This window comes from Myiozetetes cayanensis, unplaced genomic scaffold, assembly GCF_022539395.1.
Source record: "Myiozetetes cayanensis isolate MyiCay16 unplaced genomic scaffold, myiCay2020 scf23, whole genome shotgun sequence".
NCBI lineage: Eukaryota > Metazoa > Chordata > Aves > Passeriformes > Tyrannidae > Myiozetetes > Myiozetetes cayanensis.
This window is the reverse complement of record NW_026087445.1, coordinates 4,580,521-4,597,883: the sequence shown is the minus strand read 5'-3', so window position 1 is coordinate 4,597,883 and position 17,363 is coordinate 4,580,521. Positions and strand designations below refer to the sequence as shown.

The window sequence follows — 17,363 nt, the reverse complement described above, 5'->3', positions numbered from 1 at the left end:
CCACTCTCCCTAAACCATGTGCTCCATGCAATCACTCTGAGCCACAGAAAGGAACAGAAGCCTCTGGCGTTTTTCCCTGGGGAGCTCCAGATCACATTAGCAAAGACTCTGCTTGCATTGGTTCTGTGTTGGACACTGCTGAGACCGTCACACAGGTGGAGAACTCAGCCATGGGCAGGATCACGCGGCCCCAAGATTAATCAGCAAGATGGCAACGAGACCAGAGGGAACGGAGGCCTGGATGTGAGGGCTGAAACTGAGGATTAATTGCTCAACTCTTCTCACGCAGCAATGACAAGATGGGCATTAACCTAAGCCTTGTCCATCAGCAAGCCATAGCACTTTGCCCACAAGCTTCTCTCTTTCCCATCCCGACTGACTGAGAACTTTCCCTTATACAGGAAGAAATTGTTTTCTTCTGTGGTTTTTTCCCCCTACCTGAGAGAAGTCCAGAGCCGTGCAATTTAAACACCCCAGCTTTGCAATCCCACTAATAGTATTTTAAACATCAGTGAGCCAAACTCATGAGCTGTCCTGGAGAAAAACCATTCACTAAACTGAAAATTCAATCTTTTCAAGTGCTATAACAAGAAATTTATCCAGAGCAGCAAGCCATACTAATGCCTGATGCCAAAAGCCTCCAGCAAACCCAACTTTTGCACTGGCTTTTGAAAACCCACCTGTCTGACTTTTCTCCCAATCCCAAACTCTATTAGGGCATCCTCAGAGCTACATGCAGTCATTAGCAAGAACATCCCTTCTGCCCCACCAGCAAATTACAGGTCACACAACCAACCACAACCTCAGCCCTGCTTAAGTCTACAGCTATTTCAGAGGTTATCTACAATCATCACTCTTTGCTTACTAGATGCAACAATTTTTCGACTGCCAAGGCCAAACAAACAATGCAGAAAGTGGTGAGAAGCCCCCCTTAAGCAGTTTCACATTACAGATTGCTGAGCTAAGCACCACGGGCTGAATTCTCAGGTGGCACGAGTGGGTGTAATGCCACTGAAGTCAGTGGATCCATGCCCAAGCAGATCAGCAGGAATTTGGCTCAGCAGCTACAAACAGCTCCGTGCAAAAGATCAGCTCCCTAAGTCTGAGGCATTACAACTGCTCAGTTCCAGTGGTGAGAAGAAGGTGGGCTTTGTCCAGGGTTGATTCTGAAATGCAGAGATACAATGCTGGTGCTCACCAGTGCAATACAACCAGACAGGACACACACAACACAAACACCCACGTTACTGCAGTATCACACCACAGCCCTCACACACAGCTCTGAGACCTCTGGTAACTCAGCTGATAAAAATTATGCTCCAGGGTTCCTTCCTAAGTGACAATGACTTGCTGTTAATCATTGTTTCCAAGCTGTATCTATCTGGGAAATTGCAGTTTCCTTTCTTGGATTGTTTGGGTTTTTTTCCATGGCATTAACTGTTTGGAAGACCAAGTCCAACAGTCACTTGAAGGCAAGAGAAGTTCTATTTGGAGCTGCTCTGCCCTGTTATCCAGGCTGAGATTTCACAAAACTGTCTATTAACAAGATCCCCATCCCTGGAAGTGCTCAAGGCCAGGCTGGATGGGGCTCTGAGCAACCTGGTCTAGTGGAAGATGTCTCCTGCCCATGGCAGGGGGATGGAACAAGATGAGCTTTAAGGTCCCTTCCAACCCAAACCAAGACACCAGGTCCCAGGTGCAGGCTTAGAGGCATTTACAACATAAGAGGTGAAATACAACTTTTTTTTGGGCAAAGTCCATCTTCTGGGACTGGTGCCTGGGAAATGAAGGGAAGGAGGGAAGTCAAAAGTCTGGCAGCTGATACACCTTCCAAAAAGCATTTCTTATGCAAAGATCATGCAATCTGGGCTTACCAGGCTCTCCATTCTAGAGATGAACTTATGCCCAGGCCTGGGCTGAGCTCCAGCTCTCACATCCCATTGCAAACATAATGCTCCTTTGGACAAAGCATCATGTAGAACATCTTAATCTTGCAAATGGTGGCTGGAAAAAACTGAGATATATCACACAGCCCTGTGACACCAGATCTCTGCTGCAGACTATTACAGCTCTGCATCCACTGAGAGCTTCCTGCTGACAGACCGTGCATGCAGATGGAGGAAAAATGCTTACAGGAAGATTTAATTTCTATTAGGTGACCAACCAAATATTGCTCTACAGCCAAATGATGATTTTTGACCAGGCTAAAAGTGTTTTTGAAAAAAAAATCCTATAGCATAGAAACACAGTTTGACTACAGATTGGACCAGGCAGGATTTTGCAGGACTGGAAGTCAGATGAAAGAACTTTGATTTGACTTATAAAACTCAACAAGTGTGATCTGGAAGTCATTGATGGAGAATAAATGCAGAACACTAAGATGCAGAACTTTTACAGCCTCACTTTTCAGGCCATGTAACTACACTGTAGAATTTAAGCCAGCTGCTGTTCACCAGCACGTCTCCAGTGCCTAATTTTTAATCACATGGAGGCAGCATGCCAAGTTTCCAGAATCTTTTTCCCAGAGCATCAATAGTGCTCATAACATCTCTGCCTACTGATGAGATCGTGAAAAGACAGGACTATAGCTCGTACCTTTCTCTGTGTTTGCTGTTTCCTACAGCTTTCCTGGTACTGGGAACCTCTATTAAGCATTGCCTCCCAAAACTCCCCTGGTTCTTTAGTCCCACATAGATGTTATAAAATAGAAATCTATTTCTGTGTAAACAATCACACCAAAACAATCCAAACCAATTTCCTAGGAACTTCACAGTCTTTAGGTAACACAAAGCTTTATACACAGAATGAGCTGGGAGTGAAAACACCACCTGGAAGGGTTTTGCAGCAGATTAGGTCCCTTCCAGAGCCACTTCTGTGCTCAATCCCAGGCAAAGGAGGAGGTCCAACAGCAGGGGGTGACTCCCACCTCCAAATCCCACCCAAGTAGAACATGTGTACAGGAGAGGACTAAATACAGGGCTCCTGGCACTGCAGGAGGAGTCTGTGAGCCCTCATGGGAGAGGTGAGAGCATCTAGAAGAAAGCACTGAGATCAGTTTGGGAAGACTGATGGAGATCAGAGTTCCCAAGAACTCAAGAAAGAGAGAAGAGGGAGTTTTGGGTGGAGGAAAGCAGAGGAAGATGCTGGGTGCTGACAGTTCCTCCTGCCACTGTCCAGACCCAAAGGTGGAGTAGTAGGCTGCAAAATCCAAAGGAGAGAAATGGGAAGGCAAAAAAAAATCCAGAGCTGGTGAGGTTCTGGAGTGGAAAGATTCCACTCTCCTTGTCTCAGCATAGCAGCTTGCTCCCTGGCACAGGCATAGCTTAAGCAGGATGCTAATTAGGCAGCCTTTGAAATTTGGGAGAACCAAGGACAGAGGCACAGAAGGGTCTCTCTGAGTGCAGGAAAAGGCCTTGGCTGTGCTGCTGGGGGGTCTGTGTGAGAGCAGGAGGGAGGGAGAAATGGCTTCAGCTACTGCCTTTTTGCACAGAGCAGGATAAAAGGAATCTGTCCTTCCCCTGGGACGCCCTCTGAGATGGGAAGGCAAAAGCTCCTCGAGCCAGCTCATACTTACTTTCAGTCCTGGGGGTCCAGGTGAGCCGGGGTTTCCATGGGGACCTGGGGGACCCTAAAAAACACAAAAATACCACAAAACAGAGTCAAAAGGAGTTGGTGGGAATCAGTGTTAGTCCTGGAGCAGCAGAAAGCCTCTGGCTGTGCCGTGCCAGGCCTAACCCAGAGCACCAGTGCCCGTGCCCTGGCAGGGGGATGGTGTCACTGGGACCTCCATGGCATCCATGGAGGGGGAATCTCTGCTGCTGATTCCCACCAGCCCTCATGGAAGTGGATGTGTGTCTGTCACCATGAGACATGTCATGACACTGAGATAATTTGGGTAAACCAAACATTCCACGGGTCAGAGGAGTCCAAGCTCTGCAAGGAGCCCCAGCAGAAAGGGATGGGGGCAGGCAGAGGGGAGAGGAAGTGTGTGGAGGTGTTAATGATTTTTTCTGGTCAAAATTGAAGAGGACACAAGTAATTACTAAAGGGAAATTGTTCAACTCTTTGGGATGAACTCATTTCCCCTAAAAAGCAACCAGATTTTTGCCTTCAGAGGTTGGAAACAGAATGCCTGGTCAGACAGTAAAACAGGGGGAACAGCAGTAAGTCCCTGTTTAAACCCTTTAAATCCACATTTTACATAGCTAAATCTCTATTTTTTTCTTAGGTCTTGCAAACCTATGACACTGTCAGAGTATCTACCTCAGATCACACATGGCAGTATCTCCTTTTACATCGTATTTTAAAAGCACCCTGCATATTTTCCAAAGACTATTTAAGGAGTTATCTGGAATAGGCAGCTAAGAATAGTTTATCCAAGGATTGTATACAGCACAGAAGATCTGCTAACCTTTCAGGCAGAAGTAATAATAATCTTAAGTCCCCTTGAAAACGTTCCTGGGAGATGAAACAACCTGAACATCCAACTCCAAGAATTCTGCCAAGAACGTGTGTGAGATTTATACCACCACGAGGAGCCCTTGCTGTACCCTCGAGTTGGAGGAGCAAAGGCAAGGGAATAAAAAGCGACTCAGATACTTTCTCAGCAAGCTGTAGTATTTCCAATGAGCGTTTTGGGGCCAAAATCTTCAGGGTTTGATTTCCAAGGAAAATCACTGCAGTTAAACACACGACTGCCAGCCAAGTTCAGTGCCCTTGCTGTCTTTCGAGAGAACATCAGTGCACTGATCTCTATTCAGTTTTATTTTTACCACACTGTAATAGAAAATAATGCCTTTTTTTTATTGCATCTTGTGGTACAGACAGTTGCTGAGTGCTCAGTGCTGTTTCACACCATGCTGCTCTGCTTCAAGAGGCTGTTGAATTAAAAGGCTGAGGCTGAACTTTTCAAATGGCAATTTTTTTCCCAAATAAATTTAACATCCCATTCTTAAACTCATTCCAAATTTTAAGCCTGAAACCAAATACATTTATTGCCCCATTCTTAATTTCCTTTCAAATTTTCACCTGAAATTCTCCGATAGCTTAGCCTGGCTGTGAATTTCCAGTGAAACTGAAACAACATTAATTAAAATTAAAGTGTTCAAGTATCAGCTTGTCATTTGAAAACCTATATAGCTGCTGTAGCCAGAGTACCTGAACACTGAGGAACCTTAAATAAATTCACCTTCCCAGCAAACTATGGCATCATCTGCTCACCTCGTTGGGTGGGACACTGAAACAAGAGACTAGATGAGCTGCTTAAGGTAATTCAACAATTCTGTGGTGGCAAAAGTGCTTCAACCCAAGTCTTTCAATTCTCAAATATGTAGGAAAATTATTATTAAGTGACAGAAATCAGAACAGTATAGTCTCTATATAAGATGAGTTCCTAAAAAGCTCTTACATGTAAGCAATAATCGAGGTAGCTCTGAACAGGGTCCATAAATCCAGACCGCTGATGGATTTGAGGAGGGAATTCAGCTGTTATTCAACTTTGGAGTCAGGCAGCTTGGCTCAAAGCCCACAGTTAGCTGAAATTTGTGCTCCACCATAGCCTGGGGCAGGCTTACAGCAGTGTCAGACCAGAGGGAGCAGCATGGTGTGGTGTGATCCTAGATGAGAATGATAGTTTCCAGGAGGAAACCTGGAACATGAGAAGCTGAGCTGCCAATCCAGAGCCCCTGGATAAGAAACTTATCACACTGCCAGCAAAATCTGATGCAGGCTCTTCCAGAGCTAAACCAAAGCACAGCAACGAAATCCTAAAAAGCCTTAACCAAAAGGAGGGAAGAAGGGAGAAAGAATCTGGCCCCCGTTTCCAGTGACAAAACACGCGGTTACAAACAACAGAGACTCTTGACATAAAACAGAGCCTTGACCACTGAGTTCAATGAGACTGTATCCAGTGTAATCCAGGCAAAGGAAGGTCAGAGCCTCATCCTGTTCTTAAAGACAGATGTGGCCTTATCCTAGCGAGAAGCAGCCACATCCTGCTGATGAAGTGACAGTGGGAAGTCCAGTCTGGCACGCAAGAGACTGCTGTGACCAAGCCTGGGGCTCGGGCTAAATGTCTTAAACTGCTCTGGTAACTGTGGAGAGAAAAGGGTGTAGGCTGGCAGCAGTCCTAAAAATTGTAAAAAGTAATTGATCTTGATGTGTTCCAACATGGTTAGTCCTGAATCTGTGATTACACCCATGTTCTTGGCAGAGGAGGAAGATGTGGTGTGGTACAGTCAGATGGGCTCGGGAACAGAGGGTGCAGGACAGCAGCTGCCTCAGGAGCCATCAGCAGAATCGAATCTGAACAGGGAGGTCTTACAAATTCATCATGAGCAGATCTACAAACCCCAATAACTTCCATCTGCCTAGCAGAATTACCCATTCCCAACCAGTGACCCCAGAAACAGTCCTCTTCCATGGAGAAGCAATTCAAGGGTTAATTGCTTTGTAACTCTATAGTTAGTTGCTATATTTTACAAACTCCACCCTGGACTTATTTCAATTTCCCACTCATACCTAGAGAATCTAGATTCTCTTAAGTATCTTTATCATCAATACATGAGTTTTGCTCCTCTCATCTACACAGGGAGTGGGACAATACTGAGACCACTGAATGAAAAAATCCCACAGCAGGTATCACTCTTTGTTTAGGTGCCTGTTTACCCACCAGTTTTGGCTTCCTATAACTGCTAAAACAATCCGATCTAGCAGCAAGCAAACTTGCATCTGAAACCTTCCAAGCCTTGCACTGGAAATTCCATGGAAAATTTTTAGCATGGGACAACAGCAGCCCACAGCTACTACATGGCATGGAGACCAGAACAATCTTTGAATGTACTTTCCAAGTGAGGGGGGTTTTCCCATCTCCCTGGAATGTCTTTTCCGTGAATGATGCTGCTTGAGAACTACACTGAGCCGCCCAGTCCAGCTCCATGACGTGCCTGGAGATGGGACCCGGCTCACAGAAGGGCTTTTATGCATAAAGGTTCACAGCCCACAATAATTAACAAAAGTGCAACTGTGCACAGCTTCCCCCAACCCTCCAGCATTCGCAAGGAGGGGGGGAAATCCTCCAAACTCCTGCTAAATGCTAGAGGGCTCCAGTCAGAGGAATGACCACTGATTGGAAACTCATTATGTCTTGGGGTTTCACTGTGTAAAGCAACTTTTTCTGCTCCTGACCTACAGATCCCACTGTGACCTCTGGCTTGCTGAAAAATGAGCTAAATATTTGAAGTGAAGCCAAACAAACTGTTTCTTTAAACACTTTTCAGAAACTGGAAAATCTCCCTAATGGAAAGAGGATACCGGGGAACCTCTACAGCTGACTCAGTTGCTTGTTTTAGGAGGGAAGCCCTGCATTTTGAAGGAAAGGGAGATTTTTTCCAACCACAGACCAAATGTAACAGGGACATGTCACACTGGGACCTCACAATCTGTCAAGCTGCTGAGGTTCACAGGAGGATGGCAAGTGCATCCCGAAGCATCAGGGAGTGCTCGTGTATTCTCTTCACCCACCCATTTGGATTTCTCCTGTGTTGTGTCAGAGTTTACATAAACCAAGAGCAATTGCAGCATGTCAGGCTTTTTGTTCCCAGTTCTGCCTCTGACCTGTTCTGTGGACAGGGATAAAACACTCCCTTGTACCTGAGCTTGCTCACCACTTGAACAGGGAGTGACTTCCAGGGGGAACTGGCTTTCAGTATTATGAAAGTGTTTTGAAAATTTGATCATAGCTCTGTTTTTTGCTGTCCTGGGGGTGAAGTAAACAACCAAGGCCAGGCTGGATGAGACACTGAGCAACCTGGTCTAGGGGAAGGTGTTCCTGCCCATGGTAGTGGATTGGAACGAGAGGATTTTTAAGATCTCTTCCAGCCCAAAGCATTCTATGATTCAATGAATGGACTCCTGCCTGGGATGTGTCTAAGACTTGCTGTCTCCTTCACATAGGAACAGAACAGGTAACTGGGAATTTCCAGAGCCTCATCTACCATTCCCTTAGACCTTACACAGACACCTGCCCAGGCACATGGTACATTCATCTGAGCAGGAGGGGTGTGGACAGATCTCTTCTTAGGCCTCAAATTCTTTAATGCAGACATAAAAGCTGAAAACAATCCTCCCTGGATACAGAGACAAAAGCTTTCCTGTAGGGCACACATGACCAAGACAGCAGTATCTCTACAGGTTGGAAAGCTCCTGAGAAGTGTTATTGGCCATCACCTCCAGTCATCAGAATTGCAACCTTTTATTCCATTATTGCCCTCAGGAAATAATGAGAAAAAGAAACATCCAGTTTTCATTTGTTATGAAAATGAAAATTTGCCTTGATAGTTGCTGAGAGTAGAGTATAGAAATACCCTGAATCTGTCTCAATGGGTCCCTGATGCTGCATGATAGGGTGTCCAGTTAATTCCATGCTCCTAAAATGGAGATTAGCTTTTAAACAATTGTCATTTTAAAGAAGACTGTCACTATCCACTCAGCTACCCAGCCTTGAGTTGCACTTGAATGCTGAGATGTGTCCCAATCACAACTTCTTCTCATTGTGTTGGTGGTATGTGTTTTTGCAAACCAGGTGGCTTTGCCTACATGGAAGAGCCACCCTCAGACTGCACAGGCATGTCTGGTGATACTTATCTGCTGGAAATTAGGAGAATGGGATCAGCCAGCTTTTCTCACAGACTGCCACCCACCACAGTCTCACACTCAAGGCAAAGGCTAATCAGAGCTTTCATTTTACCCTGACCAACAGGGAAGGACAATGAGAAACAAAGCAGATTTAATAAGGAACTCAGAAGGGTAGAAAACCTGAACAACATCAGCATGAAGCAACTTCACAGCTACAGAAAGCCTGTCTCCAGTGCTCCAGGCCAGACATTCACAGAGTGACCCTTCTGACCCCTCCCAAAATTAGCACAGACTCTTTGCAGAGGTCTAAGCCAAGCCAGGCTCAGCTGTGCTGAGCACCTCCAACTGGGAACTCTTTCCTGGACAAATTCTCAGCACCTCTGGCACAGGCTGAGCTCAGAAACCTTCAGTTGCTTATTGTCTTTCAGAGGATCATCTTAAAATGTAGGATGGAGTGCGCCACAGCTGGGGAATAACACAGAAAATTATGACACAGCTTCCACAATGCTATTTCCTTCAGAGAAACTCAAGTTTTGGTAGTGGAATCAGGATGTAGAGCTGGAATTTACTCACTCACACAGCAGGCAGGGGATGCAGCTGTGGACTCCAGACTTGGAATCTCGTTTGCTCACCACAGGATTGCCAGAAGTAACACCAAACAACCCTCGTGAGCAGTGAGCTGGGGTTGGAACCAACTTCCAGCCTTAATGGTGATGGGTAAGAACTGCAAACTTCAGGCAATCTGCTGATGTGGGTGATGCTTGTGTATTTGTGACAAAAGATATCAGGGCTCTACAACTGTTTGTGGTGATGGTTCACTGAAGAACTTAGCTAATGCAGAACAGATTGCTCCATCTATAACACACAGCACCCTGGTGCTCCCTAACACCACACACTCACAGCCCAAATCAGTGTTCAGGGCTGTTCACACCCGTGCCCAGGCTGCAGGGGTCCTGTAACAGACCTTTTGGGGTTCATTGTTGTAGAGAGAAGGTGAGTTTATCTTTACTGGTTACTGCAAGATCTCACAGGAGTGCAAGGAGAGTCCTGGGGGAATGCCGAGCCTCCCAGCTCTCAGCCTCTCGCTTGTTCTTTGAAGACATTACATGGGGTTGAGCATTAGCCAAGTATGTGTGAGGAAATCTCCCTCTGCTGCCAGGCCAGGATGCTGCCTGGATCACTGGTTCCAAATATTCCCTTCTTCCAGCCTCAGACACTCACATCTTTTGATTCCCAACCCACATCAGCTCAGTGCTCAGGGAATGGGCTCCGTGGCTGTACCTTGTGGGACAGCACCGTGCTACCAGGAGAGCGGGGCCAGCAGTTAACTGCATCCAGGTCAGGCACATTGCCCAGCCCTAGGAGACTTAGGCCAATGTTAAAAAGCTTTTCTCACAGCTTGCTGCAGCACTCAGCACCAGATGTTTCCTCAGCACAGCCCTCAATGTTCAAAGATCTGCATCAGAATTTCATTTGGGGAGGAAGAAATTCAGGAGTTTGCCATGGATCTTGTAGAATAGATAAGAAATTTTGCTTTACATCTTGAAAAGGAATCAGAGAGCAGGTGTCAGACTGGGGAACACAAAAGCTCATCCTTGTGTTGAGACCTTGGTCCTGGACCATGGGCCCAGTGGACATCTCCAGTTTGGGAAACTGGGGAGAGTGAAGGACAGAACAAAAAGCAGCCAAAGCTCGTATTCAGCACTGTGTTTGTAAGAAGGAATGGATACTGCAAACAAAATGAGACGGGCAGAGGTCATTCTTCTGACAGGCATTTGGAAACATCCATCCCCAGGTTTTCCTGATGCCAAACCTTAGTTCAGGAGGCTGCAAATCACCAGTGTGGCCTCCCAAAAACCTTGAACAGAGAATGAGAAAAAGGAGGGAAGCCAGACCTCAACAGTGAGGGGCCTGAAGTAACCATTACTCAACCACAGGAGCATAGAATGACCCTTGGAACAGCAGGACAGGCAGATACAAGTACAAATTGATAGAAAATTTCAAACCACTTACTCGAGAGCCTCTCTTGCCAGGGGGTCCTGGTAAGCCCGGCAGACCTGGTGGACCCTGGAAATATAAAAATAGGTATTAATGACGGTTCTAGAACAGGATGGAACTCCTGACAGTGCATCAGAGAGACCCACAACACAATCATTAGGAGAAGACCTGGGAGAAGGGCCAATTACAACACCACAGCCAAAATTTCCAGCTATGCTATTACTATACAGGGATAAAAATCAACTCTCAAAACATCTGCAGGAACACGTATTTCCACAGAGAAGAGATCCACATCTTTCTGCTGCATTCCTGGGAATCACAGCTGCGTTTCACACTTGCCCTGTCCTGGATCTGTGCTGTAATAGAGGGGTAACACAACTGTCTCCCAGCTTTGGACTTTCCTGCTGCGTGCTAGCACACAACAGGAGTAACGTGTTAGCACCTTGGCAGGGAAGAACGTGGTGTGTTGTAATCTGTATCAGCTGGACACATGGAGTTCTTGGTGTTGCGGGCTGCTACATGAGTTACAAGGTAATCATATCCCAGCACTTCATATTTTAAAGTGTCGGGTTATAAAACGTAATAAAAATTGGTGTCAATGTCGGAAATTCTTAAATATGGCTCTGTAATACAGAAAAGTTCATGTCAGACACGTCAGAGTAGTGAGGGCTCTTGGAAGAGGGCGAGAACAAAGTGGAGATATCACATGCCCAGCAGTGCACTGATCTGAAACAGGTTAGGAAAAAATCCTTAACCAATGAGGTTTGAACTAGTTGGAATTTATTCATCTATTTATTCATATTTTTAGTTCAATGGACTGGAGAATTCAGATTTCTGGAGAGCCATCTGCAACTCCTAATAACGCCTCAGAACTTCTTTTCCCCCGAGCCAAACATGTCTAACAAGAATAACTGTTAATTGAAGCGTCTCCCAGAGGATTTATATTCTGGTAGCTTGTTACAAAAGACAAGTTTTCATTGCATGCAATGAAAAGGAGAGACATCCAGAGCAGCAGACTGAAGGATGTTTGGAAGGCAGCCTGACCTCTCCAACTGTGGGGTGGGCAGGAGAGCAGGTCCCAAGAGCACTGTGTGGGGCAGGGGCAGGATGAGCCCCTCAGCTGCACTCTGGCCCCTGTAAGGCCTCGCTCCCTTCCCACTGGATCATTCCTGTAGGACCCTCCTCTCCAAGCAGAGCCCACTGCCAGCCCAGTGGCACAGCTGCTGCTGCAGGAGTTCCAGAGCTTCTCAGGCTGGTACTGCCCCGGAGCGAGGCTGCCAAACTCATGATTTCTAATGAAGTTCTCAGGAGTCACCAAGTGCCTGATTCAGCAACAAAAAATCAGCCTTGGACATCCCTGCCCAAAGTCTCCTGCCCAGGAAAAGATTCCCCACACAGAAAACTTGCCTGACCCATGTAGGTAACTGATGAATAAACACTCCCCTGGTAGTACCAACCCTCCTACACATAAGCAACAAATTAAGTTGTATAAAAGGGATCGATATAAGAGCCAAATTTGGCACAGTAGAAAAAAAAATCAGGGGAGGAGTAAGCAATGCCCAGGTTTGTTATAAAAGTGTAAGAGCCTGCACAGCACAGAATAGTTCATGGTCCACACTGAGACGTGCAGGGATGGACTTCTGTGACCGTATCACTCACTGCTGCTGCCCAGCCATGCCTGACCTGGAGATGTCCAGTCTCTATAGCCTGGGACACTTCATCTGACCCCTCTGCACGTTGCTTATTGCTGGGTAACACAGTATTACTGGTCCTTGTATTAACAACCCTCATTGATACAGTTGACCCTCATTTTAGCAATATGCCCAGTGTTTTAACCTGCCATTGTGCCAGCTCAGGGCCCCGTGCATAATGCAATTATACAGCTGTGCAAATAGACACGTAATTGTAGGGTTTTTTAAGCCTCGTGTATAATTGTGCTCCAGAATCCAAGCTTTTATTAAAAAAATCCCCTTGCCCTTTTAGTTGGGATGATAACTATCGAACAACAAATCTAGTGCAACTGAGACAGGGACAGTTAGTTAGAGTTTTCCAAAGATTAATTCAAGTCCTTAACCTCTTCTTCATCCAAACATGCCCATCTACTCTTAGAAGGAGAAGTAAAAGAGAAGATGCAACTGAGCACAGTGCTCTCTGTGTACTAGAATGGAGGTGACCTTTTCCACCTTCCTCCAAACAGCAGCTGCAATTGTACTTGGCCACTTGAGAAAAAACCTTCTCCAAAAATGTGGAATGTTCAGAACAAACTGAAGCTAACAAAAAAAATAAGGAGAGAGTTAATACCTGCACTGGAGGGGGAATATAGAGTTAAGGGAAAGGTTTCTAGCTGAAACAGCATAGGGCAGTACAGAACTCAGGAGTCCCTGTCACTTTGCTTTACTTCGTCATTCCTTTAGTCCTTCCTTTTCCTTTCCTGAAGAGCAAGAGGGATAAGACTACTGTGGGATTAAAGGCTGAAAGGTGCCAGCCACTACAATAACTGCATAAGGCAAGAATGTGACCACGTATAAATTAGAAGCCAGCCAAGGTGGAAGAGGCCTGTGGCAGCTGGATGAACACTGGTGAGACAAGATGCACTGCAAGGCCACCTTCCAGATTCTCACATGGTTCCTTGGTAGCTGGACTGGGTGGGACATGGACTGTGCCTTCCTAGAGACTCGTTTCTCCTCTGCTCTGTGCATACCTCTCCAGTGTCACCCAGCTCCAGTTCTCGGACAAGAGGCCCACGTCAGACAAACGGCTTTGCCCGGGGAGAGCAACGCTGAAACACACGGAGAAAAATGCGCATCCGGAGAGGCAGCCAGAGGAGGATGGGGCTGGATCAGGGCCCAGCTACTTACAAATGATGGATGCAGTCCCACTCCAGACGTAAGGCTCCGAGACAGGGAGAGTAGGAGGCATCTATCAGTGAGCCACCACACAGCAAGGTGCTGAGAGGCTGCCTGGGGGTGATGTCCACGCAGCCTCTGCCCTCACCGGAGACATCTCCACCCTCACCCCCAACGCAGAGTTGCTCACACAGCACCTTTCCATTTGCACCCTTTAGAGCATCCCTGGGGAATTCCATGGGGAGCAGCGGGAAGTGCTCCAAGGGGCAAAGAAGGTTTTCTTTCCCTGGCAGGGGGAGGAAGATATCACTGCTCTGCCCCTGCCCTCCCTTAGCAGGGACACCCCACGAGACCAGCAGAGCCAGGAGCCTCCCACAGTGAGCTACCGTTCCTGGCACTGTGGTTCCTGTCCCTCTGGCTTCCTGCCTGCTCCTTCAGCAAACTGATGGCAGGGAACACACACCCTGTTATCACACAAAGCAAGATCGGAGATCAAGGAGAAACACGGCAGAGGCTGATACTCTGTCTCTCTTCTGCAGCCAAACAGCTGAGCTGTTAACCAGCCCGAACAGCTCCTGAGGCAGCTCGTGGCAGCCACATAAAAGTTTAACCCTTCTCAGTTTCCCACGGTAGCATTAGCAACGACGACCGATCCCACCGAATGATTATGGGATTTATTCTAAGCTGCCGCTGGGAAACTTTCTGGTGCAAAAGGGACTTTTTTTTTCTTTTTTTACCTTAGCTTTTTGAGCTTCAAATTGCGAATGGAAAATTAAGCTAAGTTGTCTGAAAGGGAAATATATCGGACCCTGAGGATAAGGGAAATCTCACCAGTTCATACCTCTGCTTCTCCCACACCTCTCACATTGCTTCCTCTGCCCGCAGCGGTGCTGTGGGGAGCAAGGTGCCTTCAGAGCTCCAAACTCCCAGCAAGGCTGAACCTGTTGTGGAGGGCTTGAATGAAAGCATACTCAGTACAGGAATTGGTGCTGGAGATTTGGGAAATGACTTGCTTCCTTTAGAATGACTTCTGAACCAACTTGGTCAGATAGCAAAGGATTCCTGTAATTGTTTCCCCAGGAGCAAGTACTCAGCCTGGCAGTAAATCGCTGAGGTTTCCCAGGAAACTATTAAGTTCATATTCCAGTGCATGCTGACAGACACACACATCTACTTTAGGGTCTCCCCAGTGTACCCCTGCCCAGCACTAGTGGCACAGTTCTCCTGTACCCCAGAAAAGGCTGTTTTGGAGATGCAAAACACTGCAAAGACTGAGGAGAGAAGAGGGAACGTTCTTCTTTCTCATGCATGTTGTAAAAGTCAACTTAAAAGAGAGTTCAGAAAACCCATCAAAATCTTCTCCCCGCACTGGCACCAGGTTCTAAGCAGTGACATTACCCCTGCAGATAAAGGACCTGACTTGTTTTCTTCCCAGAGAAAGAAACGTTCCCAGAGGAAGAAATATATTTCATATGCAAGGCCACTGCCAAAATCTACTCTTTAGCATTGTATATCTGGGAAGCACCAGCACAGAAGGACAGAGCAGCTACAGAGGCAGAACTGGAATTAAAAATTCCCTGCTCAGGAGAACAGAAAAGGAGGAGAAGACCCTCATCTTCAACAGACATACCAACTCCTTCTCACCTCCCTGGCCTTGCCAGGTGCTGCAAAGAGAGGGAAGACAGAACCTGAATTAAAACCTGGCTTCAAGTACTGCCTACAACAAAGTTGGAATTTTAGGGGGAAAAAAAAATCCAGCACTTTGCTTACTTTTTTCTCCAGGGCAGACTTATCATATTAAAATTTGGACACATCTGGGTTTCAACCAGTCTAAAAACAAAAAGCCTTCATAATTCTGGCAGGAGCTGAGGTGCTGGTGGAGAGCCAGCCTTGTAACACGATTTCCTCAATAGGCACAGATGTTTGTTCTGGGTCTGTACAACACCTATCACAGAAAGGTCCTTGTCCACAACTGGATTCCCAATAGGGGGGTGGCACAAAACATAACAAAATATTAGTATTCCAGCTTGATGAAAGCAGCTTCTCTATAGAGACATTTCCAGAACAGTCTCTGGAGCAATCTCAGACCTTGGAAGGCAGTCTGAAGGGCTGGGAAAAAATAGAGGGATCACCTACTCTACCACTCACTTTGTGTTTTTAAAGATTGTACAAATATATACAAGTATTTTTATAAATACTACATCCTTTGCAGCACATTTATCTCGAACACACTTTCAACTACTGCTCTTCAAAGTTCACTTCATTTTATGCAAATAGACCTCTCTGATGCTTGGTCATTTGCCTGCAAGAAGATTTCCCTTCAGAGATATTTCTGGCTAAATTAGCAAAAAAATTTGATCCAACTGTGTGAGCGAGACTAAAACTTTTCCCATGGATTGTACAAAGCGTGCAGTCTCCCTTTTTCTTTTTTTATTAATATGACTCATTCATTAAGAGATTCAAACATGTTGTGTGTTCCTTAATCTGTCATAGACTGGCAGCTTGAATAGCCATTTTTTCTGGTACAAGGAGGCCTGGAATCAGGCACCTCATATTTTATCGGTGTTCCCAATCACCTCTCTTCCCTGCCCACTGATTGGATTGGCTGGGATTGCTTCTTCAGGGAAGGAGCCGGGCTCCAAGACAAACTGCTCGTGCAGGAGATGGCAGCTGGAGCAGTCTAGACTGGGGAGGTGCTCAGGAACACATCTGCCTTGGAGAGAGGAGGGAGAGAGGGAAAGGGAGGGAGGGAGAGAGGGAGGGCTGCCTGCCAGGCGATGCTGCACCTCTCTGGGCTGTGGCCACGGGGTCCAATGTGGGGCTCCCAGCCCAGCAGCGCAGATGGAGCTGGGTGCATGGATGGAATTGTGCGGGATGGGAGAGGCTACAGCAGCCCTCAAAATCTCCCTGTCAGATCTGCTGCTGGTCTAGACAAGCAAATGATACCCCATCCACCAGAAGATGCAAACACCCATCACATCACAGCCTTACAAAGGTTCAAGGGCATGACAAGCTTGAAAAAAACCACTGTTTTTCAGTATGTATTTTTCTTCTGGGGGGATCAAGGCTGCTTGGAGCCACTTGCTGGGGTCACTCTGCTCCGTAAGCTGAGTGAAGGTCCCTGTGCAGGGCCTAGAGCTCTGCTGGGGGAGGTGCTGAGGGCAGCAGGGATGATTCAGAGGTACCTTTGCCAGCTGCTGAGTCAGTGCTGCCTTACTGGTTTCGCATGATGTCTGGGTGTTCCTTTTGTTACTTCCCCCCTCCAAAACAAATGTGGAGCCGAGATCCCAAATGCTTGTGGTTATTAATGGTTCCCAAGAAGTTTTTCTTTTTTAAGAGCATATTACCCTCCCTCCTCTAACTGCTCAGCAAACCCAACATTCCTGGAGAATTAATGCTCTGCCATGAGTTGCATGTGGGATGCAGCATCTCCATTTCCTGCTGTGTGGCATCCCAGTGGTCCTTCAGGGCAAATATATACATGGAGCGTCCTGACTTTTACTTCTAAGGAACAGCTCCTTTCAGTCCTTTGCTCGTGCTCTTCTAACCATTGAACGTGTCCCTTACTTGTAGGGATGGGGCCCTTCTGCACTGCTAAAATTATTCCACAGTTATTTTGGTAGAATTCACAAAGCCGCAACTGCAGAGACCGCAGGGCCTGAGTCATCACTGCCTTGCACCACGGCTGCTGTTCCCATCCAGACTTTGGGATGATCAGGATTCACTGCCATTCCCATCCTGACTCTGGGATGATCAGCATTCACTGCCATTCCCATCCCAACTTTGGGACCATCAGGATTAACAATGGTCTTTTCTCTCTAGGTGTTAGGATGCTGTGAAAGGGACAGGGAGGGCGCTGTGACTACCAGTCTGCCTCTGCCCAGA

The 17,363-nt window shown here is 46.7% G+C and overlaps 1 protein-coding gene across 2 annotated transcripts in view; it reads right to left on the bottom strand.

The window, feature by feature from the left end:
* LOC126642407 (collagen alpha-1(XXVII) chain-like) overlaps window positions 1–17,363 on the bottom strand; it is a 143,944-nt gene that overhangs the window by 108,921 nt on the left and 17,660 nt on the right. For both annotated transcript variants that reach the window (XM_050320007.1, XM_050320008.1), the window contains exons 4-5: window positions 10,648–10,701; window positions 3,575–3,628 (exon numbers count right to left, since the gene is read on the bottom strand). In XM_050320007.1, coding sequence (XP_050175964.1) covers window positions 3,575–3,628; window positions 10,648–10,701 — 108 coding nt within the window. The remainder of the gene's footprint in view (window positions 1–3,574; window positions 3,629–10,647; window positions 10,702–17,363) is intronic.